The sequence below is a fragment of the Falco punctatus genome, assembly GCF_963210335.1.
Source record: "Falco punctatus genome assembly, chromosome: 7".
NCBI lineage: Eukaryota > Metazoa > Chordata > Aves > Falconiformes > Falconidae > Falco > Falco punctatus.
In genome coordinates this window covers 37,627,691-37,651,415 of record NC_137587.1, presented here as the reverse complement: position 1 = coordinate 37,651,415, position 23,725 = coordinate 37,627,691, and the positions used below count along the sequence as shown (strand labels likewise).

The 23,725-nt window shown below is 38.7% G+C and overlaps 2 protein-coding genes across 12 annotated transcripts in view; one reads left to right on the top strand and one right to left on the bottom strand.

The window, feature by feature from the left end:
- The first annotated feature begins 120 nt into the window (after positions 1-120).
- Positions 121-21,107, top strand: XRCC3 (X-ray repair cross complementing 3). Of its 9 annotated transcripts, none has more exons than XM_080394866.1 (10): positions 121-248; positions 363-501; positions 1,014-1,119; positions 1,469-1,621; positions 2,499-2,705; positions 8,731-8,885; positions 9,716-9,928; positions 12,120-12,166; positions 13,216-13,345; positions 14,795-21,107. In XM_080394866.1, the coding sequence occupies exons 3-10, from the start codon at positions 1,032-1,034 to the stop codon at positions 14,891-14,893; spliced, it is 1,092 nt and encodes a 363-aa protein (XP_080250992.1). In that variant the 5' UTR covers positions 121-248; positions 363-501; positions 1,014-1,031; the 3' UTR covers positions 14,894-21,107. The 9 variants fall into 9 exon arrangements, 7 of the variants coding, with proteins under 7 accessions (XP_080250992.1, XP_080250994.1, XP_080250991.1 ...); XR_013929365.1 differs by lacking the exon at positions 14,795-21,107 and adding an exon at positions 11,131-11,279 and having other exon boundaries at positions 133-273; positions 13,216-13,303; XM_080394868.1 differs by having other exon boundaries at positions 133-273; positions 1,484-1,621.
- Positions 17,563-23,725, bottom strand: part of KLC1 (kinesin light chain 1) — a 49,189-nt gene continuing 43,026 nt past the window's right edge. For 2 of the 3 annotated variants that reach the window (XM_080394863.1, XM_080394859.1), the window contains 2 exons: positions 22,637-22,703; positions 17,563-21,291 (listed from right to left, as the gene is read on the bottom strand). In XM_080394863.1, coding sequence (XP_080250989.1) covers positions 21,226-21,291; positions 22,637-22,703 — 133 coding nt within the window. In that variant the 3' untranslated portion in view covers positions 17,563-21,225. The remainder of the gene's footprint in view (positions 21,292-22,636; positions 22,704-23,725) is intronic. The other variant, XM_080394860.1, reaches the window with a different exon arrangement.

Below are 23,725 nucleotides of genomic sequence, written 5' to 3'. Positions count from 1 at the left end.
GCGGGGCGGGCCCGGCTGTCCCGCTCCCCCTCAACGGTTTCTCACGGCGGTGCTGCCGCTCGGCGCCCCGTGCCCAGGGCAGGCCGCGGTAGGCCCTGGCGGCGCCCTGCCCGTGGGACACGCCTGGCTTCCCGCTGGCTCCCCGCCGGTGATTTCCCTCTTTTCCCAGTGCCTCGCACAGTGGCTGCGGTGGAGTGGCTTCGTGCGAGGGGAGTATACGGAATGGTCTGAGGTCCCTCCAGTCAAAGGTCCTTATAGTCATGGTTCATTTCAGTAAGTTCGACTTAAAACTCGTGTCAGAGTGTTGCTTTAAATAAATGCTGCTCGAAAAGAACCTTCTTCTGCATTTGTTCTGTCGTCAGAATCCTCCCCTCTGTCGTCAGCCTCTCCTCCCCCGTGTTAACAGAGGGACCCTCCGTGATTCCTGTGTTCTTGTGTAACCCTCAACGCACCCGCCGCAGCCCTGCCTGACTGGGAGCTGGTAACAGTGACAGAGCCCAGGTACTCTTCTAGGCAGCTGTAGTGCTGAACTGTGAACTGTTGCCTTTTGTATCAAAAAGAATGTTTAATGTTGTTACAACAAACTGGTTTGAATACTAAATTTTGCTTTTAGCTGATCAAAATGTATTTGGCTGTCCAGTGTATGAATAGACCTGGATCATCCCAAATTGTACATGCATGGGATCTTATTTTCTGTTGGGAAATGAAAAGCTAGTGTAAAGTGTGGCAGGGTAGAAATGACTATCCAACATCACAAGCTTCAACCCAGAGCAAAAGTACTATGCAGGATCACAAGCAATTAAAATTACTAGTAGTTCTTAACTGCAGTATTATTAGCTGAACTCTTAACAATATATTTAAACAGCAATCTGAGAAGACTTTTACCAGTGTGCCGAATCGCTGTTACTTTTCTAAGACAATTGATAAATACATTGTTAATACATGAAGAAAATCCTACAAACTTTTGACACTGAATGATGCTTTTTTGTTGTTGTTGCATTTATGTCAAAAAGCCGCTTTAAAATTACCTGATGTGCTGTTCGACCCGGTGCTGTAATCAGGAAATGAATTGGGAGCAGTTTGACTTGAACCCTAAAGTAGTTGCTGCCCTTAAGAAAGGTAACTTACTTTGCCAGTGTCTTACTAATAGATCTGTCGCCATAGTGTCTTCCTTTATGTAATTGTGTGTTTATGCATATAAGTATATAGATGTATATTAATATTTTAGAACTAATTAAAGTATTTGATAAGCAAGTTTTTTGAGTAATTAGAATGGATAGCTTTTGCCCATGCTGCAATAATCATTTTCCGAACAATTTTATAGCATTTGTTGGTACAAAGTAATAGTTGCCTGCTCAGCTTACAATAATGCAGGGTAGATAAATTTGAAGTAAATGAACAGTAGAAAGTGGAAAAAGTTTTACTGTTGTGTATAACACTGTAATCCAGCCAAAAGTATTTGTAAAAGTTCTTTTAATTTCAGCTGACATAAAATCAGTAAAAGAGATTTTAAATCTTTCTGGAGCGGACTTGCAAAGATTGATGAAACTATCTAGTGCAGATATACAGTGCTTACTGAAAACAGTCTCTCATGCGCTGAGGAGAAACAGTATGCTTACAGGTAATCTGGTCAATAAAAAAAAAAGTTTTATTTAAGTCTTAAAATAATGTCACTGGGAGAAAATATGTTTTTGGCTCCTCGTTGACACAGTAACATGGCTTTTGAAAATGAAAAGGCAAGTGTTTTTATTAAACTATCCTAAGGACAGTTCCTCTGAGACCTTGAAAAGAGATGGAGGTGGGTGGGTGTCCTTCTTCAGGATCAAGCCTGCTTGAAATAGGACAAAATGATTCTCCAGTCTGAAAAACTTGATTAGAGGAACATAATCTTTCCTTTTTCTTTCTCTCTCTCACTATTTTCCTTTTGGACTAAGACTTGTTGAAAAACTTAAAAACTATATAAACTGATTCACTATAAACACCTTATTCCAAAATAAGCAGAAACTAATAGATCCTCCTGTACAAATGCTTCGTGGCAGCTCTGTACTTCAAAGTTATTTTCTTGTGATTTGCCTATTTCGTCAGGCCTTAGCGAGATGCCTGCTATGCTGTTTCATAGTCTGCTATAGCTTTACATTTCTGCAATTGCTGTGCTTGAACCTTGCTGGCAGTATTTTCCCAGAGCATAGCTTTCCATAGAGACTCCTTAGAGGCAGAGAAAGGAAAAAAGTTTGAGAGGAAGAAAGGGCTCAGAGTAAACTATCAAGTATGGAACAGGCATTTAGTTAGTAGGCCCTGTGAGGGTGAGGAAAAGATGTGGGGAAGACCAGGCTGAATCAGAAAAATTTTCCATCAGCAAAGAAAGCATCCCTTGTAGATATAAAGCTGGTATACAGCCTCTATTTTGTATCCTTGTGTGTCAGAAAGATACTGAATAAAACTTTTTTTTTTTCCACACCCCCCCCCCCATCATGTTAAAAAAATCCCAAACCCTGCAGCTCTTCAGCTCTACCAAGATCATCTCACCTCCCAACACCAGAAGCTAAGCCTTGGATGTTCAGTACTAGATAACTTGCTAAAAGGTGGCATTCCTTTAGAGGGAATCACAGAACTTGCCGGGGAAAGTTCTGCTGGGAAGACTCAGATTAGCTTACAACTGTGCCTTTGTGTGCAGTATCCTTACGAGTATGGAGGATTAGAGTCTGGTAAGTACTGAAATGTAAATACTGATTAATTTGCCACTTGGAGGAATATATTGTCTTTGTAGACGCACATGTTGAGTGCATGTCTTGCCCTTCTGCAATAGCTTTAGTAGTAAGCTAGTTTAGTAATGATACTTTAGTACGCCTTGAAACAGACAAAAGCATGCTGTGCACATGCCTTGCATCACAGCATAATACAATACAAAATTTGTGTTAAATTATGCTGTTGTTTACCTGCCTGCCACTGTGGGTTAAACTAGACATATGCAAACCATATATGAAAAACACTGCTGTCCTAAGTAGCTACTGACTCCTCAGGTAACAACCACAGCACAACAGCTTGTCAGATAATTTTCCATAAACATCTTGGGATATATGGTATATATTCTTAGTTGGAGGTTTCAAATTTCAAAGACTGTTTGATGACAAGAATTATAGTGATTCGCAGAGTAAAATTGATGGAAATATAATTGAACAAAGTTAACATTTTTTTGTACCTGCAATTTTCCTGGCCTTACCACAGTATACAGATTTGTTCTTTTATTTGAGTACGGGGTTTTTAACCTATCACATTTCTCTAACTCCTGATTTTTTTTTATTTTATTTTTAGTATTTTATGCAGCCTAAGCAAGGGAGGAAACTTGTGTCACTTCTCAGGATTTGGTGTCCTGGTAGTCTGCCTTAGGTGTGTGTTGGCTGTGATCTTCCTCTTCCTTCTGTGCAGCCCTGGGTTTAATTTGGCAGCTCAGTGGTTTGTTGTGGGGGAACTCAATTATTTCTTGTACTATATCCACCCATGTCGAAAAGTCATGGAATGTCCAAATGAAGATCTTGCTTAAAGGGCCTTAATTAGCCTGTGGCTTTTATCACTTTGTTTTAAGTTACATCATTAGTCAGGGCAGAAGCAAACAGATTTTGTTCAATTCCTTTGTATGTTGCTGCTAGCTACTGCAGATAGTTTGCAAATACATTTTTATTCATGCCTCAACACTTCTCCCTATTTATACCAGACTACAGTCTTCCTTGTAGGGCTACAAAATGGCAAAGGGATTTCATTATTTGTGTTTGAATACGATTCTTGTTTCCTATGCACCTAGCACTTGGTGCTATTGCGATCGCTGTGTCGTGTCAGTGTTCTCCATCTACCTGCTCCTAAGAGTTTCATGAAAGACGGGATAGAATGCCAATCATATCGATGATCCTGTGAGAGGATCAGAGTGTTTTGGAAGGGCTGAGAGGACAGAAGTTCTGACAATCTAGAAGGTAGAGAAGGGGGAATTATCCGGCTGCTGGAATTGGAGAGCAAAGGGAGTAGTGGAATCCTAATTCTTGCAGTTCTTTACTCTCAGGGTGGTATTTTGCCATATGTTAGACTGCATAGAGTCATAGCAGCAGATTCTGTTTGCATAGCATTTAGAAAATGAAACTTGGTTTCTCTGCAGTCATTAATTAAGGGTTGCCTAAAGAATAGTAAAGGTTGTGTTGAGTTACGAGAAATACAGGAATTAAAAGCTTATGTTAAGTATGAGGAGTTTTAGTCTTTAGGCAACTTGATGAGAACAACAATGCTTAGTAACTATCACAGAAGTCTAGCACTACCAATAGAAGATCGATCTCGGTGCTAAAACTTTGCTACTGATTTAAAGTTATGGTGGATTGGCGGGTTTTTTTGTGTGGTTGTTTTAGTGCTGGAAACTTCCTGTTCTTTTGATGGTGATGTTGAAATAGATTTCTTTAGACAGTATAGATTTATTGTGTATTTACTTCATTTGACTTAGTGCTAATCTTGTTTACAATTCTCAGTGCTGGGAGGTTGGCAGCAAACAAAGAAATTAGGACATCCTTTGCCTGCAGGTTATCTGTCTACCATTCTAAGAGTGTCAGTTATGGCCAACCACAAGTTGGCTGAATTTATTTTATATGCACATACTCAAAAGTAATACATGCATATAGTGTGAATGCATTCATAGCCATATTAGAATTCTGAACTAGAAAAAAAAAAGGTTTTCTACTGAATCTTAGTAACAGGCTGGTATGATGCATGACAGTTTGTAGGAATCAAGATTTGTCCTTTGAGGGTGGGGGTTTTTAGTGTTTTGGTTTGGTTTTTAATTTTATTTGTTTGGCTTTGGGGTGGTTTTTGGTCAACAACCAGCATAGCACTTTTATCAGCCTAAATAAAAGTGAAGGACTGGGATTTGATGAAATAGCTGATTTCTGTTTGGTTTTTGTGGACCTGTGAGGAAAGATGCTTATATGATCACTGAGGACAACTGACTTCTTAAAAGAGTGTCTCTCCACTGTTTTCCCAAAAGTGGTAACTACCCTGACTCTTGACTTGTTAACAGCTTCCTAATAAACTACAAATAGCATGATGCTTGTACTAGTCTCCTCTTTTTATTTAGGTTATGACAATTCATTTATCTTTACAGATATGTGAATATTAAGTGTATTTGCCTCATAATTAGGTATTGGTCTTTAATATTGGGTTTAGTTGTTTGTCAGTCTCTTCTAGCCCTTGTCACTTGGCTATGAAGCAGCTCCTGTGTTTTTAGTGCATGGGTGCGTATTCTCCCTAATCAAAAGTTTTACTGTGGTTCAAACTGAAGAGCACAAACAAGAGCTGAAGAGGCTTGATGAAGGTCCGGTGGGAGAGAGTGCTGGTCTCATTGTACCATGAAACTCAAATTTTAAGCCAGGGCAAAGTTAATTGATAAATTTTATATGGCTTAACTCTCTTAAAGTTCAAGATTAAAATTATTCACAATTGTTTTGTGAAATGAGCAGAACTCAAAGGGGAAAAAAAATCCACAAACTTGTGCCACTTTGTATTTTTGAGAAATCACAAATGGACCAGTTAGGTACTCAGAGTACAATATCTGCTGTAGTCAATTTATCTGGTGTCGAAAAAGCATTACAGCAGAGCAGAAAACAGGCAGGTGACTGCTGGTATTTACAAAACTAACTGGGGCAGAAATAGCCAGTCTATGAAGTAGAACTGTGCTTAAGAAGGAATTAATCTTCAATTTATTATTTTTTTCTAGTTTTTCACTGTTCTTATTACTGTACTGAAATATCCTGCAAAAAAAAAGAAATCTTTAGAATTCTGCAGTTCTTTTTCTCCAGATAATTTAATTTTGGAAAAAAGCATTTTTTTCAGTAGGTTTTCTGTTTTGAAATGTCTTGAATGTTACAATATCTCAGGATCAAAATACATTCCTCGATCTATCTAATGTAAATCTGCATTCAGAGAAAAGAAAAAAAAAAAAAAAAACCACCAACCATGAAGTCTAAAGTAATGGACATTCCATGCTTTTTAAGTAAACCAAGGAGAAGACAAGGGACATACTGCTTAAGGCAGGTTGGATTTTTGGAAAGCGGATGATTCTCTGCAAGCCAGTATTCATGGTAAAGAAAACTTTGTCTTTCAGAATTAGGCAATATTGTGTAGAAGACAATCGGCTGTGAATAAGAATGGTAGGTGAGAAGTCCAGAATGTTTTGCTTCAGGAACTATTAACACAAGTTGGCATAGCTTTTGTTACTATGAAATTCAAAAACCACGCGGGCTTAAGGAAGCTGCATATCTTGGTGGGTTTTCTTTATTTCTTTGTTTGTTTACTTGGTTTTGAATTTGCACCATTATGACTTTCAGTGTTGTGGTATAAGTGTTGCAAGGCATAATTGGTTTGTCTGAGTGATACGTAATGTCAAATCTGTGATTAGAAATTTTTCTTGACTTACTGTCTCTGTAGAAATCATGAAACTGAAAATCTGATTAGGAATGCATGAACTACCCTTAGTAAAAATACTCACCTGCCTATTTGATACTCAGTCATTGTCAAGTTGGAGAGTGAGGTGAAAATTAGTGCAATTAGGAGAAATTAACCTAGGGAAATAGTCAAGAAAGTTAAGGTTCACCTAATTAACTGTTTCGTAATTAGCTATTTAAAAAGTCTTCAGCAGTTAAGTGATATAATTAATAGTTTACTGTTTTCCTCACTTGAGCTTCATACAAATTCAGATAGTATTCAACAGGCTACTGGTGTCACTGTAAACTTAATGGATACAAGTAACTGTGGACTCTGTTTTTTCTTCTTTTATTTTCCTTCTTTGCTGATGAACATTTGTGTATGTGTTCATTTGTGTCTACTGGTATTGCGTATGACTTCAGTAATTGTAATTACCGAAGACAGCATTTATACCCACAGTTTAAAATTCAGAATTCTATCTACTCAAATGCTAGGAAAAAAGTGGAAGTACAGAAAATATTCGTGGTTCAGCTTCTTAGGTTTTTTGTGTGTTGTAGTTCAGGGATCATGATCAGATCATGACTGCTCTGATCACTGATGCTTTATTGTAGCCCTTATTTACTGTCAAATATTGTAAACTGCTAACAACCCTCATTCCGTCTGACATAAATATACATGTAACGGAACTGGGGAATTAAGAATGGAGAATGAATCTTCTCGTAATAAATGCTATTGGCTGCCAGGGCCAAGGGGAGTTAAAAGAAGCCAAAGTATAATTTGAACCTGTTAATTAGGTAGAATGGAAATAGAAATTGCAGGAACATTTCAGTATCTCCTATGGAAGGCGTAGATGATGCTGAAGTATTTTTCCAGGTGTTAATAATTAAGGAAGGTCTTTAATTCCCACCTGTCAAAGACAATTATTTTAATTAGTGGGCATGGGTAAATTGTTTTGCTTTACCTGATAGCTTTTTGGTATTCAAAAATAAGACTGTATATCGGATAAATATTTTTTTGTTGTTAAATGAAGTAGGGTGATTTATATAAGAATTTATAGTCAGGCTGGGGAGAATTAAACTAAAGATGCAAGCCTAGGCCTGAAGAAAATCAGGCCTAGGCTCAGGCTCATCTTTGCCTTGTATAGAAGATTATCAGAATTCAGAACCCCATGTTCTACAAGTGTCCATCAGCAGAATATTTTTATTGATAAACTAACCATGAATTGTACTTGATCCGCTCCTGAGATCTTTCAGTTTATGCTATTGGATATAGTTTCATTTTTTTTTCCCGTGGAATATACTTGGATTGGATTTGGAAGTTGCATCTGGAAATGGGACTTCCCGCTCCCTGGACAGCTGGCATAGGGGTAGACCAGTGGGGTGGAAATGTTCAGGATGTCTCATATTGCCAGGCACATTGGCTGCCAAGCTGCGTTAGCAGCTTCAACCACTTTAGTGAGTGGACTTAATCCTTAGATGTAACCCTATAAGTATTAGCTGCTAATTCTGTCTAGTTCTGCAATAACTAACAATTTTTATTAAAGGAAATACTGTGCATATTTTCTTTCCCAGCATCTTTGATGTGTATGGTTAATTTTGTCTGCAATAATGCATACTTACTAACCAGAAACCGCAGTAAAAATATATAGACATCACTCACAGTAATGTGATTGAAGTATAATACTTTCTATCTAATCTACTATTTTCAGGAAGAGTTAATTGGACTGAGATTGGATGAGTGATCCTTTTTAAACTGGCTTACAAAATTGTGGCAATGAGTACCCTCCATATGTAAATTTAAACCCAAGAAATTTGAAAACAGTGAGTGAAATTAATCAAAATACTAATTGTATGGTTTGGGCTGGGATAGTTCATTTTCTTCACAGTATAGTGCTTTGTTTTGGATTTCCAACCAAAACAAGCAAACTGTGCAGTATCACTGTTAGTGGGTTGGATAAATTACAATACTCACAATCATCCAGGTTAGGTGGTCAGGTGGCTCTGCAGCTGTGCAAAATGTGTCAGCTAATAGAGAGTACAAAAATCCAATTGTGTCAACAGGCGTCAAAAAAAGGACCTGCCACTACAGGAAAGTCATAGGAGTGGCTTTTTGTTGCTCATCATTGATTCAATATGGCTGCAAAAAAGTAGCATGAATTTCCAGGTGCATATGTCTAGCTTTTGAGTGCATAATGTGTTGTTTTATTTTTGTGCTGATAGGAAGATTATGCATGTGATAGCCCTATTGTAATAACGGAATTGGTTTCCTTGACTATAGGAGCTGTCTACATTTGTACAGAAGATATATTCCCAAGTAAGCGTTTGCAACAACTTATAGAACAACAACGTAAGATGCGTACGGATGTTCCAGCTGAAATCATACAAAAGATCAAATTTGGAAACAGTATTTTTGTTGAGCATGCAGCAGACCTAGTAAGTATTAGCACAAATTAAAAATGCATAGTCGTTACACTATAATCCAGTAACCGCAGGCTTTTTCTGATACAAGAGACCTTTCAAAAAGCTAAGAGTCAACTAAGATCTGTTACAAATACTACTTAACCTCTGCAATTTGCTGTTAAAGAACTGTCGATTGTAGGGGTTTATTATGAAATATATTAAAAGATAAATATGAATATTTTTTAGAATGAATTGTGGTGGATTTTTGTAGGTCATTATATTTATTAAAATGTAGTAGAGTTATTGCTACTAGTTTTACTGCAGCTTCTAGGGAGATCTTCATTGAATTTGGAGACAGGTTATAAATATATACGCAGAAGCTGGTGTGTATCCTGACTAACTTGCAACACCAAAGTTGTTAAAGACTCTTGATCAATATGGACTTGATGTAGCAGGTATGTATTTTGCTGTTAATATGTCATTAATGGAACAGCAGCATAGACTTCTGGCTTGAATATTCAATGCTGGTGTCGACCTCTCAGTGTTTCAGTGAGAACCATTCCTGCAATGTGGGAGCGGTTTAGGATCACAGTATTGCATTATTGAGATTTCAAAATGTTGGTAAATAACTGATTTAAGTCAGAGTTGCAGATAACTGTACACTGCAGTTCGGACTCTTTATTTTTATTTCAGGTAAAACCACAAGACATTTGCAAAAAATGCTTACTAGTGAGACTTAAAGACACAAACTCACGATTAGAAACTCTCAGCTTGTTTCAGCAGTGCTATCTGTAGTTACTATCTTTGATTTTTACAGATTACTCTGAACTGTTTTAATGCTGGCTGTTTGTATTTTGTGGTAGGATACCTTTCACAACTGCATTACTAAAAGGATTTCCCTCCTGCTCACAAGAGGCATGGTGCGGCTGGTGATCATAGACTCTCTTGCTGCTTTGTTTCGATGTGAATTTGGAGCTTCAGATTCTGTTACGAAGGCTCGGTATTTGCAGACATTTGGAGCACAGCTTCACAGTTTAAGCACTAGATTCAGGACTCCAATACTGTGCATTAATCAGGTAGGACATCCAAATTGCCCCTCATTTTATAGGGACCATTTAATAAATGGCTAGAGTGGGGGAGGGAAATCTGTGTATGCAGATTTCTTAGTGTTGCATTTAACACTGTTAACTGAGTATCAATGACTGATGGAAACTGAAGCTTCCTTAAACTGATGTACTTTAGTAAATTTAACTTCTCTAAACTTTGTGAATATCATTTAGGCTTTTATAGACTGTTAATATTCTCAAAGGTTGTCCATTAAAGCTAATGAAAATAGGTACCTACAGCAACTGCACAAAGCATCAAACTAAAATAACAGAGTTCTTTCTTAACACTAGCTTCAAATGCCATTGCCAGCCCAATTGCGCTGGGAACTCTGCATGCACACTGATATTCCACATATACAGGAGGCCATGAATGACCCGGGACTTTGCATTTTTGTGAAGCTCAGCATTTTTGCCTTACTGCTGAAATTACTAAAGCATTAGAATGCATGCAGGCTGACTTGAGCTCAACCAAAAAAAGGCCAGAAATGATACTAGTCAAAAAGAATATTCTTTTGAGAAAACTAAACAAGACCCTACTTCCATCCTGTAGAAGTGGCATGCCACTGCTCTTGGTCTAATCACAAAAGGGGTGAGTAAATGCACAGGCAGGCCACTGTCAGAAAACTTCCTTTCCAGAAGACACTTAATCAACTAAGTAAGTACTCAGCCTGGAGGTTTCCTTCTCAAAGCAGAAGAAAAGTAGTAGGCAGAAAAGTTGAATTTGAGTCACAAACAAGAAGGGGTTTATGTCAGGAAGAAAGAGGTTCTAGAAACATCAAGTCAGCTGTTACTTGTTTGATTTCTGTTCCCTGGGAGGAGTTCTGGGACTACAGAATGGGCAGTGTGTAAAGCCTTACACTTACTACCAGCACTGGAAGGGAGTGTATTGGAATTCACACGTAGCAGTAATATGAACAGCTTTCAGGCGTTCAGTGTTTTACTTTCACTAAGGTTCCCATTAAGATTCAGTAGAATTTAAACTTCAGCCTTGAATTACTCCTGATTTCTTAACCAACTTTTTCTTACGTAGTCTTTCATAGGGTCAGCTAGCTTTTAAGGAAAACTGACAGTTCCTTTAACTGCTTTCTGAATTTTGGTATTAGAGACAATTTGTTCTCCCTGGGAAGCATGGTTTGGATTTTACTCTTTGAGCCAAGGTTTGTGTGTTTCAGCATTTACACTGTCAAGCCAACCACTGGATTCAAGTTCCTTGGATTCAAGTTTCTGGGATACTCCAAGTACGGGCATTTGGAAAAGGTTATCTGCCTTTTTCCTAGGGGTTCTGAGGACCCATCTAGCCAGCAAAAGATCAGATTTAAGGGTAAGACATGTCTAGACGTACCCAGCCTCTGCCTTGGAATGGTTCAGCACCAGAGGGGAAAAAAGTAATTTAAGGGAGCTTCTTAAATCTGCCTTCCCATGATGAGGGTCTTACATTGGTGCTGGCTCACAGATGCAGTCAGTGCCGGACATGGAATGACAACAGTCTGACCATGTGCTGACAGAGGGTCCTTCAAGACTGTATCCTAATGGAAGGAGACTCATTACATCAAGTCTGTAGTTACAGAAATAAACCGTGGATATAACAACACTAAGAAAGCTTATGGCTGTAAATTAATCCATTATGTACATTCTATGTAGAGAAGTACCTAGAACTTAATTTGTTGTACTTTGTGAAGAACTTGTGTGGAAGAGTTATGACATTAAAAGACAACAGAGGGAGTGGAGAGGTGTGGGTTTTTCTGGGCTGTAGTCAAACTGCTCCATTAAGCAGGCCTTCGAAGGGGGTGAAATCATTGAGGACACCTTTTGGAGATTTGGATGTCAGTACCTTTTATGTATAGCTACAGCACTGGAAGAGTTTTGTGTGGTTCTGGCTTTTTTGTTTGGTGGTGGTTTTTTTAAACAAATCAAGTATCTACTAGTAGTTAAATTCATATAAGCTGTAGCTAGCTAAATAGGTGTAGCGCTGTGGAATAAGGTTATAATTCACAACTCCCTTCTCGCTTGCCTTGAAAGAGTACATGTTTTCTAACTTGGCTTAGTATGTGAACCAATAAATTGGATTTTCTATAGGCTTTGTTCCCTTCCCTGCCCTTCTGCTTGCTAAAAACAAATGCAGGGCTGCAGATCAACTTCAAACATTGTTGTTCTGCTTTAGGTGACCGATGCAGTGAGCGAGTTGGAAGCTGCTCAGGGCAGTTGCAGGTAAGTCATCCACAACAGAACTGTCACGATGTCATACACAGCAGCATTTAACTGGTTTTTTTCTCTTTTTAACTCCAGTATAAACTACCAGAGTGTGTTAGGAGCACTAGCGCATTTAGCCAGCAATGTTGTATTTGCTGATATTGGCAATAACTGATGTGCATGAAGTGGAAGAAACTGTCATATACACTTACACGATAATCCCTAATCAGCAAGTTAGGGGGAAGATTACCTGGAGTTAATGGCTGGCACTTGCTTACTTACACAAGAGTATTTTTGCATCTCTTCTTGCCTCTTGATATAACTGAGTGCATTTTCTGCCCGATTAAAAAAATACAGTAACCAAACCTTATCAGTTGGTTTTGTTAGTTGCTTAAGAAAAATACCTTCTGTGACACCAAGGTATTAACAGGATCGAAACATACTTATTTGTCGTTTGAATCTCGGTTTACTAGATAAGCTAGGTGCTACATAAATTGTTTTTTTGTGAGAAGTTAGTTACATCTTCCAGATACAGAAACTGACATGGAACAAGGATAGGGTTCCATTTTTATTCCCCCCTTGTTATCTTGTAATTCTTTTACTGGAGAGATGGCACTTTTTCCAGGAAGAAAAATGGGTTTAAATTTAGTGTTTAAAGTAATACATATGCGGTATTATATCTAGCCAACGTTTCTAAATATACCTTTGAGTGGAATCCAGGGCCAGCAGTTACACACTTCAAATACTTGAAGTTCAACCATCTTTCTGTTGTTACTGTCCTGTCACAAGAGTGGGCCCACCAAGGCAGAGGCAGGTATTCACCATGGTTGTAGTTGGAAGAATGAATGAATTGTTCTGTGTAGAAGCACATTGCTATAGAGAGAACCTATAGTTTTGTGCGTACACCCTGTAATCTCTGTCTTGAAAGACAGTTTTAAATACAGCAAGCAACATTAAATATAGAGAAAGAGCAGATAATTTCTTTCAGTGTAATCTTGTTACAACAGAAGTGAAGATATTTCATATTAAACTCACACATGCAGAAATTTGTAATGTTTTCTTTATAGTGTAGCGGATAACAAAGTCTGTCCAGCACTTGGAATAACCTGGGCAAATCAGCTGCTAATGAGACTGATGGTCAGCCGAGTACCGCAGCCTGAGCGATCACCTGGAGCGGCATCACACCACAGTGGAAGTGTGAGGACTCTAAGAGTAGTTTTTGCTCCTCATCTCCCTCCATCCTTTCGCTACTATACAGTAAAATTGGAAGGTGTAAAAGGAATAAAATAAATCCTTTGCATAGTAAAGTATCCTGCTCCAAAAAAAAATTATCAACACTACTTTTGTTTCAGGAAGAATTACTAGTAAAATGAAATTCTTCCTAGAGGAGAGAAACGCATCCTGAAATGCACAGACAGTGATACAACTACAGTAAGCCTTGCTTACGCTGTGAAAGATGATTATTTTTTTTTAATACTTGGATATATGTTTATCAGCTTTTCCTTGTGAGAAAAGTATTCTGAAGGAGGAGACTGCAGCTGTGTACCCACTCTGTTTCCAGACACAAAGGGACCTAAACTCAACCAGTTAACATTGCTTGCTGGTGTTTCTGGGCCTCATGCTGCCATTAAGTATAGCCCTTCTTCTATCTGTAGGGCCTCAGAAATAACACAAAGCAGCTGTCCCATTTTTTTAAACTACTTATTATTGGGATTAAAAAAAACTCCAGAAAGATACTTGATTTTAACATCTTACTGTAAAGAGTTAAAATTGTACTGGTTTCTGTACTACACAGGCATATCTAGCTTCATAGAACTTCTACAGATTTTTTAAAGATTTTTTTTCTGGTCTTTTCCACTCTTTTTCTGCTTGCCAGTCCCCTCCCCTTATAGCAGAAGCCTCTTCAGCATCTTCCACTTAAAAAATAACAAACCACATACCTCCATCCCCTTGTTTGCTAATTGCTGAAGCGGTGTAACCAGGTCCTTTCAGAACAAGGGCCCCGTTCTTGTTCTTCCTGGTACTCGGCCCTGCTCTGTTTTTACTGGACCTGGACAGCATTCTCCATCAGCTTCTGGATCGCTGCCTCTAGTACCTTGTCCTTGCTGCTGGGCTTTTAATGGAATTAGGCTTCTGAAGGGCACCTCGAGCTGTTTTCATCCAGCCATAGAGCTATTACTGTCCTCAGGTTTTTGTTGTTGACACTTTTTTCTTCCCATCTTTACACTTTCTCATGTTTTTCTGTTGGCCTCAGGCTACTGCTGTGACTTCTGCTTTTTCTAGTCATTGCTGAACTCAATGTGAAAGCAAGATTTAGGTGCATTTTCTAAAGGACTTAGACCTTATTGGGCCTAGGCTATGTAGATGCTGCTCTTACCCATGTACGCTGCTCACTTGTATCACGTACTTGTTACACTTTCAGATTTCCCCCTTCCGCCTGCCTCCCCAGGTTGCCCAAAGCAGCAGCCTACCGGGTCTCACATTTGTCTGTGCAGTTACATCGCTCAGTTCTATCTTTTGGCAAATGAGAACCTTTTGTTCTCTGTAGTTTAAACCAATACAATCTCTTCCATAAATACAAGTTCAGAGGAATGACTGTCACTTGGCCAAAGGCAAGTCCAGAGACATTCCTTTTGTGTTCTTCAGGTACACTATGTAAGGGAAATAGCCACCTCTGCCTTTCCCCAGTCATACCTGTTTAGGGGTGCAGCAGCCATCTCCACGTGGAAGCGTGCAGCTGGGTAGCAGAAAGGAAAAGTGTGTAGCATACATGGGGTCAGGTGGAACTCTCTGGCAGCAGGAAGAGTTCTCTGAGCACAACAGAGCATATGACACAAGGAAGAGACCCAGGAAGACAGGGACTCCGTGACTGCCACCGGGAGGTTCTGGATGAGAACAGGCACAGTCGTGGCTTGAAGCTGAAGGAAGGAAACGCTAAGCAAGCAGAAAGAAGGATGAGTTTATTTCAGCGCGTTCTGCAATCCCTTCAGTCATCTACAGGGACTTGTGCAAACAGCATAAATTGTCTCCAAATCTCTTTCCTAAATTGTCTTAATTCCCTGTATTTGAAAATGACTGTTCTCTGGTATTTTTTAGTAAAATCCAACCATGAAGCTTAGAAATCTTTGTGTACTCTGGCCAAGCAAAAAGTGAGTGCTACAGCTCAGAGGCATGGCTACCTCAGTCCTCAAATCCTTCTGTTCCATGCCTCTTTCCTAACTATTTTACTGGCCATAGATTAATACAGCACAAGTAACATTCAAGTTACTCTCTTCCATTCTTGGCCTGTGTATCTGGGACAAGAACTTTAGCCAGTATATTGCTCATCCTATTGCGCGAATTTGATTTAGAAAAAAAAAAGTCACAGACAGATGTAACTGATTAACAGGCATCAGTCAACCTCTACCTGGACATGCATTTACCGAGGAGCCTCACAGGAGACCAGGCTCCAGCCCCAGGAACTGGCCTCTCTGTGCACCACGTTCATGGATACGCAGCTCAAGGCTCAGTTGTGTAGTATTTTGATGAACATCTCTTCTTGCAACCTGACCGCCTGCAGGAATGAGACAGACATGTTAAACGTCACAGATGGGTCTGTAACCAAAGCCCCGGGTTACCTGGTAAAGAACACTTTTACCACCAAATTTAAGTAACATCTAAATAAGTCCTGTCATCACTCACGCTGGTAACTTACTTAACTTTCCAGCTGGAGGTTTAAAGCTGAGTGAGAACACATTACAGTGTGCTTCCTGGCGCATCATCACATGCGCAAACCTTTAACCTCCAAAATACAACTGAGCCCAGGCTTACGTCAGTCACTCGCAGCAGCTGAACGTCCCTCTGCAGTTTCTACCACTTTCTCCAGTTACTTACACCCCCAGTCAGAAATCTGTAGGGCAGCTCTGGGGCTGCAAACCCTCACAAAGACTGAACAAAGCATCTGCCATCTGCAAAGCCTTGTGTCAAAAGCGTTGAAACATGCTTAAGTTTTAATAAATGCAATTTAAGAACCTTCCCTTTATACAGCTTTATTCATCTTTGGATTTCACAACTGAGAGTTGTTTCTATACAGGAAAAAAATGGAAGTAATTTTTACAAAGAAAATTTACATTCTAGAATGTATTAAGTATATCACCTTTATCTTGTAAGATTATGTTTAAATATTTTTCTACACTTTGAAAAGAAACATTAAATGACACTTGAGAAACTTTTAAACAGTTTCAAATTAATCTACAGATCTGTGATGTATTTAGAGAGGCCTTTTTCAGCAGAAGGATCGTGTAGCGTTCTGGAAATGCTGCTATGGAAAAGTTGAACCAAATTACCAAATTAATTTGTGCTTGGTAAAGATAAAAATTTACATGACTGACCTATTAACAAAACAGATGTAGCAAAACACATTAAAAAATTCTCATTACAAGTTTCTTGATGAAAACAAGTGAATTACCACTATTTGTTACAAACAACATTTGTGGAAGTTTATTTTCAACAAAGTTTTATGGGGCAAGAAAACCAGGCAAACTCTGAATGGGGTTTTGTCCATAGCTGTGACCAGCAGTAACTACACATGGAGAGCAAAACGCAGCATTTTAAATCCGATCTTGGAAGGTTTATTAGTTTTTTAAAATCAAACATGAAATCCACAGATCAGAGGGGGGCAGTGGTTTTCTGTTTTGCTGTTCCTGGGTTTGGGGTTTATTTTGTTAAACCAGGTCCTAGAAAGGAGAAAATACCATTCCTGATTGGAAGGAACTCATCTGGCTTAATTATATACTGTAGCCTCCCACCACTACTATGTAATGCTTCTACTACAGAATTTAAAGACTCAAAAACCTTCCATGCTTGAATGGAGACTAAATACAGGGAGCCTACCGATCGATCTGCTTTTTAGAACTACTTGGCTATGCTTGTTCCATGCTGTATACAATTTCTAGTCTCTCTTGTGTGCCAGCACAACCGCTACAGCAGCTTTGAGCTTCCTGATGTAGCTGGAGCATTAAATGAACTTCCAACTAGGGTTCTCTATAATCTTTCGTATTTAAAAGTAGCCATAGCTAAAGAACAGTTTCACAATTTCACTATGAGCATAAGCATCTTCCCAACCTGACCTCTGTCAGATGGTGGCACTGTGTTTTGCTTCTTGTTTTGTCATTTCAGGCTTTTTTTAAAAAGCTACTGACCTTGGCTGTTCAGTGTACTGAGACGACTGCAAATGGTTTGGGAGAAAAAAAACCAATCAAATTTAGATATTCAAGATTTCCCTCAATTCTGAACTATTCTAAAAAAAAAAAAAAAAAAAAAAAAAAAAAAACAAAACAGAACACAAAACCAAAAGCCATCGTTTACACCAATACTTCAATAACTCTGTGACAATGTAAAGTTGCTATAATAAAACTGTAAGCTTCACAGCATCACATCTTTTAACATTTATTCTCTCAGCACAGGCTAACATTACCAAAAATGCAATTCTTTTAGCAGCTTTCAGACAAAATACATGACCTGCATAACAAAAACTAAAGTAACTTGAACTCATCAAGTATTGTAAACACACTTTCAACAAAGCACCGCACACCCCTTTTTCTATGTATTTACAACAGAACCACACCGTTTTCAAAATTACTGGTTTCAAATGGTACAATTTCAGCACACATACTTCTCAAAACTACTTTAATTTACTACCATTCAGGAGGGCTTGGGGGGATGGGGGGAGCTGTTTTAAAAAAAGGTACAAACTAGGTAACACGTCCAGTTGTTTTTCCATTGTTTAAGTGCTATGTCCTGTCACTGCAGTACTGCAAGCACAAACATCACAGCAATAGTTCAGTTATTCCTCTAAGAGAGGAACAAATCATGAAACAGTTCCATCTTACAATCGTATTTAACAAGATCTAAACTCAAGACCAAATATTGCCAATATTCCTAAAGACTAGCACACAACCAGACAAGACGGAAGGGCAACGGGCACCTTTCTAGCAGTAATGATTCCATGTCTGATTCATCCTACATCCTACTGCGTACCCCAGAACTAGCCACTGTTCACAGGAGAATCTAGAGGAACTGGCCTAAACTGGAGTCCTCGTTATGTTTTTAATGAAGTTCACCCTTACAGTTCTGGGCAAGGACAACAACGGTAGATTAAAAACAAAACAGCACTACCAAGGTTGCAGTTTTTCTAACAAGATGTCTGTCAATTTTGAAGGTCTTTTCTCATTTTGTTTTGTCAGAGCTGTTGATCTAGTTTGGTATTGAAGACATCCAAGAATTACGCAATTGGGTATTCTGGTTTTATACGTCATGCAGACTGTTAGCTACAACTGGAACTGAGGAAATCTAGAAAGAAAATCTTACGTAAAAGCAAACTGAGAGGCCCACCCAAAACTGAAATGTATACAGACATGTCCTGACAGTAATTCATTCATGATTCACACACAAGTAATGTTGACCTTAACTTGGTTTTTATACAAGTGCTTCACAAACTGCAAACCAGCCCATTGGCTCATTCTCGGGGATTTATGGATTAGAGAAGTCTCGAAGTTTCTTCTCTGAAAAAAAATGAACCTTGTAAATGTAAGAATTGTTTAATAAGCAGTAGCTCAACAACTTAATCTTCCAACACACTTTAAAATATATAAAAGTTTAACACATTTAAAAGCACAGTACTAGTAATGCCACCAACTGTAAGATACTGAACGAGAAAGCTCCCTCACTGTCACCATCAACATACCATGGTCTTGCATTTTAAAACTTAATGTACATTGTAATTTGGCATGGTTAAATATTGTATTGCTATTTACACAAGTTCTCTCTCTTACCCCCCCCCCCTTTTTTTTTTGAGAGAGAGAGAAAGGCTGCAAAAATAATTTTCCTTTGAAGTTGAAAGATGAAATGTAGAAACCACATTCTTCAATGTCTTTTAAGTAAGTCCTTATTAACAAGATCAGTTCTGGGTCTAAATAGTTTTGTGGATTTTTCTGGAAGCCAGACTTTTACAACAGTCTCTTCAGTGAAGCACTGAGCTCTGCAGAACCGCGTGCTGCAAGGTCCGCTGAGCCACCCCCGCAGCATGCTGGTGTGGAACAGGGTGACGGCAAGGGGTGTCTGCAGCAAGAGCTCCTCAGCCAGGGCTCTCCTGCCCTTCCCCCAGCCTGCCCGGCACCGGCACCGGCACCCACCCTGGGTGCGCAGCCCGGGTGCAGAGCCAGCTCGCTCTGGCTTTGCGCAGAGAATTGAATTCACCAATGGGTACACATAACATGTTTTGCTTTGGGGGCAGGGGGGAAGTATATATATTATGGATTTTTGTAATATAAAAAGCTCTTAATAAAAAGATTAAAACTCAAGAGTCTACATTATATGAGTATATATTGTTAAGATAACTGAGCAACAATCCGTTCTTGCTCAAGTTCATTAATGAATTGCACTACTCTGTGCTAAAACTTCTACACATTAGCAGCATTGTATCTCACCGTTTCTAAACTGTCTTCATAGCAGGTATACCATATATGCAGCTTTCTTTAAAAAGATGCTAATAAGGTACCTCCTGGTAAACATAAGTTAAGTGCAATACACATACAACTTTTTGCATCGGTTACTGTAACCAACGTAAAACCAGATGCAAAACCAGTCAAATACTTCTACGAACTACTGATACTAATGACTCTTCGCAGCCTGTTCAAATACTAAAACTTGCTTACATTCCTGTGAGTTACCTCCAGTTGGCGCTAACCTTGAATGAATATTCCAGCTTTTCCCAAAGTTAATTTTGTTCGGCATTTTCCAACTCACAACTATGACCACAAATACATTTGTATACACACTGGTTGCTTTTTTTTTTACTTTCTCATCCAGCTTCACGTGAAGAAAAATTTTTACAAAAGATGAACAAAATTACAAGCTTTACAGAAAAGCAAGAGGAAACACTAGTGTCTATAAAAAACTTAATAATACACACTTAGTTCCAGCAGCAGTCCCGTATACTGACAGCATATATATTAACCATAAGTAGATTTAACATGGATGTGTAGTCAAACAAGTTGCTTGCCGCTTACGGCCATCTAGCGCTTCCGTTGGGGCCCTTTGGATTTGAGTGGTCCTCTGCACAGCAGCTACTCCCCAGCGTAACAGCCTAGTGTGTAGCTGCCCGCTTCTGCTGTCATCAGCTATTACGGAGAAAGGCAGGATTTGGAATCAGCATAAGGAAATGCCGGGGCACTCTCAGAAAACAGCAAATGGGATTGTGAATTCCAGCGGACAAGCAAGAAAGTCAACCTGAGGCTCGATGTTTCCCTAAGAGCAACAGCAGCTGCTCTGGGACAGCTGCAGTCCAACACGTCAGTGTTCTTCAACCATACAAAGTCAAGGTCAAAACGTTTCCCATTTCTCCTGAACCGTCCTACCTCCACTGATTACTGTGCCCTAAGACTTACATCAACAAGTATCAAAGTTACGGTCACAGGTATTGCTATTCGTGCTAGCTCTATGTAATGTAACCCCAACCCTCTCTTCCGTAACATTTAATAGCTCAATCTAGTGGTTAAGTAAGCCGTGTCTCAAGTGCTGTTTTGCCAGCTAAGGTTTCTAACATTACAATAGTAAGTGGTGCAAAGGAAAGCCCCACCAATACAGTATGCTCAATTTCAATTTATACAGTAATGCACATGAATTTTATCCTTTTCTCATTCCAGCACTGTGTGTATTTACTGCAACACATTTAATTTTGCCTGCATTTTCAAACATCATTGCATTTTGGTATGCTTTAAATATGTTTCTATTTTTACATTTTTTTGGCTGCTGTAATACTTGGATCTATTGAAGAAATCAATGTAACCATGTAATGGGAGCAGTGCAATGAGCAATATATATCTATATAGTTTTCCTTTAGAAGAAAATATCCACTAATGCCGTGTTTGAAATTGTCCCTAGTTAGAAAAGTAAAACCAGCAGTCCATTGGAAAAAAAACCAACAAAAATCTACAGACTAGGTGTTCCTATACATAATGATGAGGAACCAAAGCTTTGAAGGTCTCAGTGCTTCTTTATTCACAAAGGAATATTTAGCTAGCTTCTCTCCAAGAATCTCAATGCGCCAAATCAGTATGACTGACACTCAGAGCTCTTGAGTCTGTCAGACAATTATTTCGTTCCTGTGTGAAGGGGAAAAACAAACAAACAAACAAACAAATTAAGCAGATGTCCAGGTAGTTCAGCAAATAAACAAAATTACTAGTTTTAAAAAACAGGAACAAACGGGTACCAGGAACTACAGAGAACTGGCCTTGTTCATGGTGAGTAGGGGAGTACTTTTCCATACTCGAATAAACCTCTTTTTCCCCAGCCAGCAATACTGAAAAGATCTGTTGGTATGTATACACACCCTTCACAATCCTGACCCAAGTCTTACCAGAAATGCAAGAGCCCATCTATGGGAATTGCCGTGAGTGTATACAGTTGGGAAACCACCGAAGTTCACAAAAAGTGAGAACTAATTTTGGTATCACAATGTGCACAGAAATTACTCTTCTGGAAGTCACATCAATTATATACTAAGGATCCACTTTAGGGGCACTTAAGGCATGGCATTTTGAAACCTTGGCATGGTTTCTGCAAAGAATTATGCTTTACTCTGGTTTGCGGGTTTTTTTCCCCCCTGAAGTTCAGCCTAAATTAAGTTTTGCATACATTTCACACCACAGAAAACTCTGCAGTACATTCATTAGAGATAATATACTTAAGCCTCCTTTATGCCACACAATGGTAAAATGAGAGCCATACAGTTTGGGCTTTCCTGATACTTTAGGACAAACAGCAATGAAGATCCTCACGTACAGTTTTGTTAGTACAGAAGCAGTTTTATCTTCCTAAAATTAGTTGCAGTTACTGTGTCAGTAAAATGCACACGCGTTTAGAGCGCAGAACATTGCTAGCTTATTTGACAATATAAGAAGCAGTGATTTATTAGGTAAAAACAGGAAATGGGAAGTAGCTATCGGGCACACCATATACAGGTAAGCAAAATACGGGTTTATATTAGCAGAAGCGTAACATAGATCAGACAAACTTTTAGACACTGCTCCTGTACGACCTCAGAAACAACTGAAGTCACATTTAAGGGACTCTGAAAATACAGCAATTAAGATGACTGGGCCCTTTACAATAAAGGGGCTGAAGTAAAGAAATACTTAACTGGACTTTGAAAGTTCTTGTATTTTTAAAGTAGCGTTTACAAGAACTTAAGAGTCCAAGCCAGAGGCTGCTTGCTATCATAAAAGCCAATGATCTTTACTGGTCAACTTAAGCACTTGCTTAAAATTAAGTGTAATACTCAAAAGCGTTACAGAATGATTCCTCAAGCATACGCTTTAAACATCTTGCCGAAGTAGGATCTTGCCAATCACTGGGAGTTTGTTGTTTTATTATTTATCACACTATTTTTATCCCAAACCCTACTACTGATATCTATTTTTGTAAGAGTATTGTAGGGCTTCTTACTTGAAAATGATCTTCAGTAGCCTTGCCACCCATGTTAAGAACATTCAGAGAACTGGCACGCTTCATGCTGCAACCAGGACAGTGAACATGCAAGGATAAACCGATCAGAAAAGCTGAAAACTAACAGCTCTAAAAACACAATTAACAACGAGCAATGCACAGTTAAGGGAGTTTGAACAATGCCCCCAAACTGATCTGAGGGATACCCTTTAAGGTAACTACATAGCTTAGCATATGGTTGTATCTGGTTCTAAATGACATGTAAAACCAAAAAAAAATTGCTAGCTCCTCTAAGCTTAAACATTTCACGCAAGTGATTTAATTTCAACTCAAAATCTCAATTTTTAAAGCATATCAAATTAATACACTGACTTAGCACTGACTTTTAATTAATTCTCAGTTTCGATTTTATGCAGCTTCTTACAAAAGCATCAAAACAGACAGTTTAGGAAAGAAAATGTGAAGCACGAGTAAGTTTGTCACACAGGCAGCATTTAACTTGGAAAAGCTACAACATGAGTATTTTCTGCCTCATCTAGGTAAGTCTTCAGCATCAATTTCAAAAAGCATTTTAAAAATCCTTTAAACATTTCAAAGCGAAGGGAAGCAAGATGGTTGCTGCTATTAACTTTGATTATGCTTTTGGCTTTACAATGCTCTGAGCAGTGGTAACAAAAACCCTGCAATACTGTATTGAAAGCAACAGATGAGGAAAAAAAAATGAATCACCTACACAGGACCTACTGACAGTCAAAACATCACTGCATTAATTGTAATATCTAGTGCTGTTTGAGATGAGTATTTATTAATTCACCTACATCTCAAACATATACAAAATCTAACAAAAATATTTTACGGTGTACATTACTCAGAATGTTCTATGTTTGCTTTGGGTTTTCACTAGCTCTTCAACTATTTGGAACTACTAAACGAGGGCTCTTTAATAGACATTTGATGAACTATGCACAAGACAATGAGGGCCTAATCCTGCAGTGAAACAGCTGGCTGATGCAAAGTTTCCAATGCCTTCCAGTAACATGGAAAGGTTTATCCATACAGATCACATTAGATATTAACCAGTTTTTCTTT

Coding starts and splice junctions, on each gene's coding strand:
- XRCC3 (XM_080394866.1), top strand. CDS start 1,032: ATGTGCTGTTCGACCCGGTGCTGTAATCAGGAAATGAATTGGGAGCAG. Junction 1,622..2,498: donor GAGAAACAGTATGCTTACAG/GTAATCTGGTCA, acceptor CAAACCCTGCAG/CTCTTCAGCTCTACCAAGAT. Junction 8,886..9,715: donor TTGAGCATGCAGCAGACCTA/GTAAGTATTAGC, acceptor ATTTTGTGGTAG/GATACCTTTCACAACTGCAT.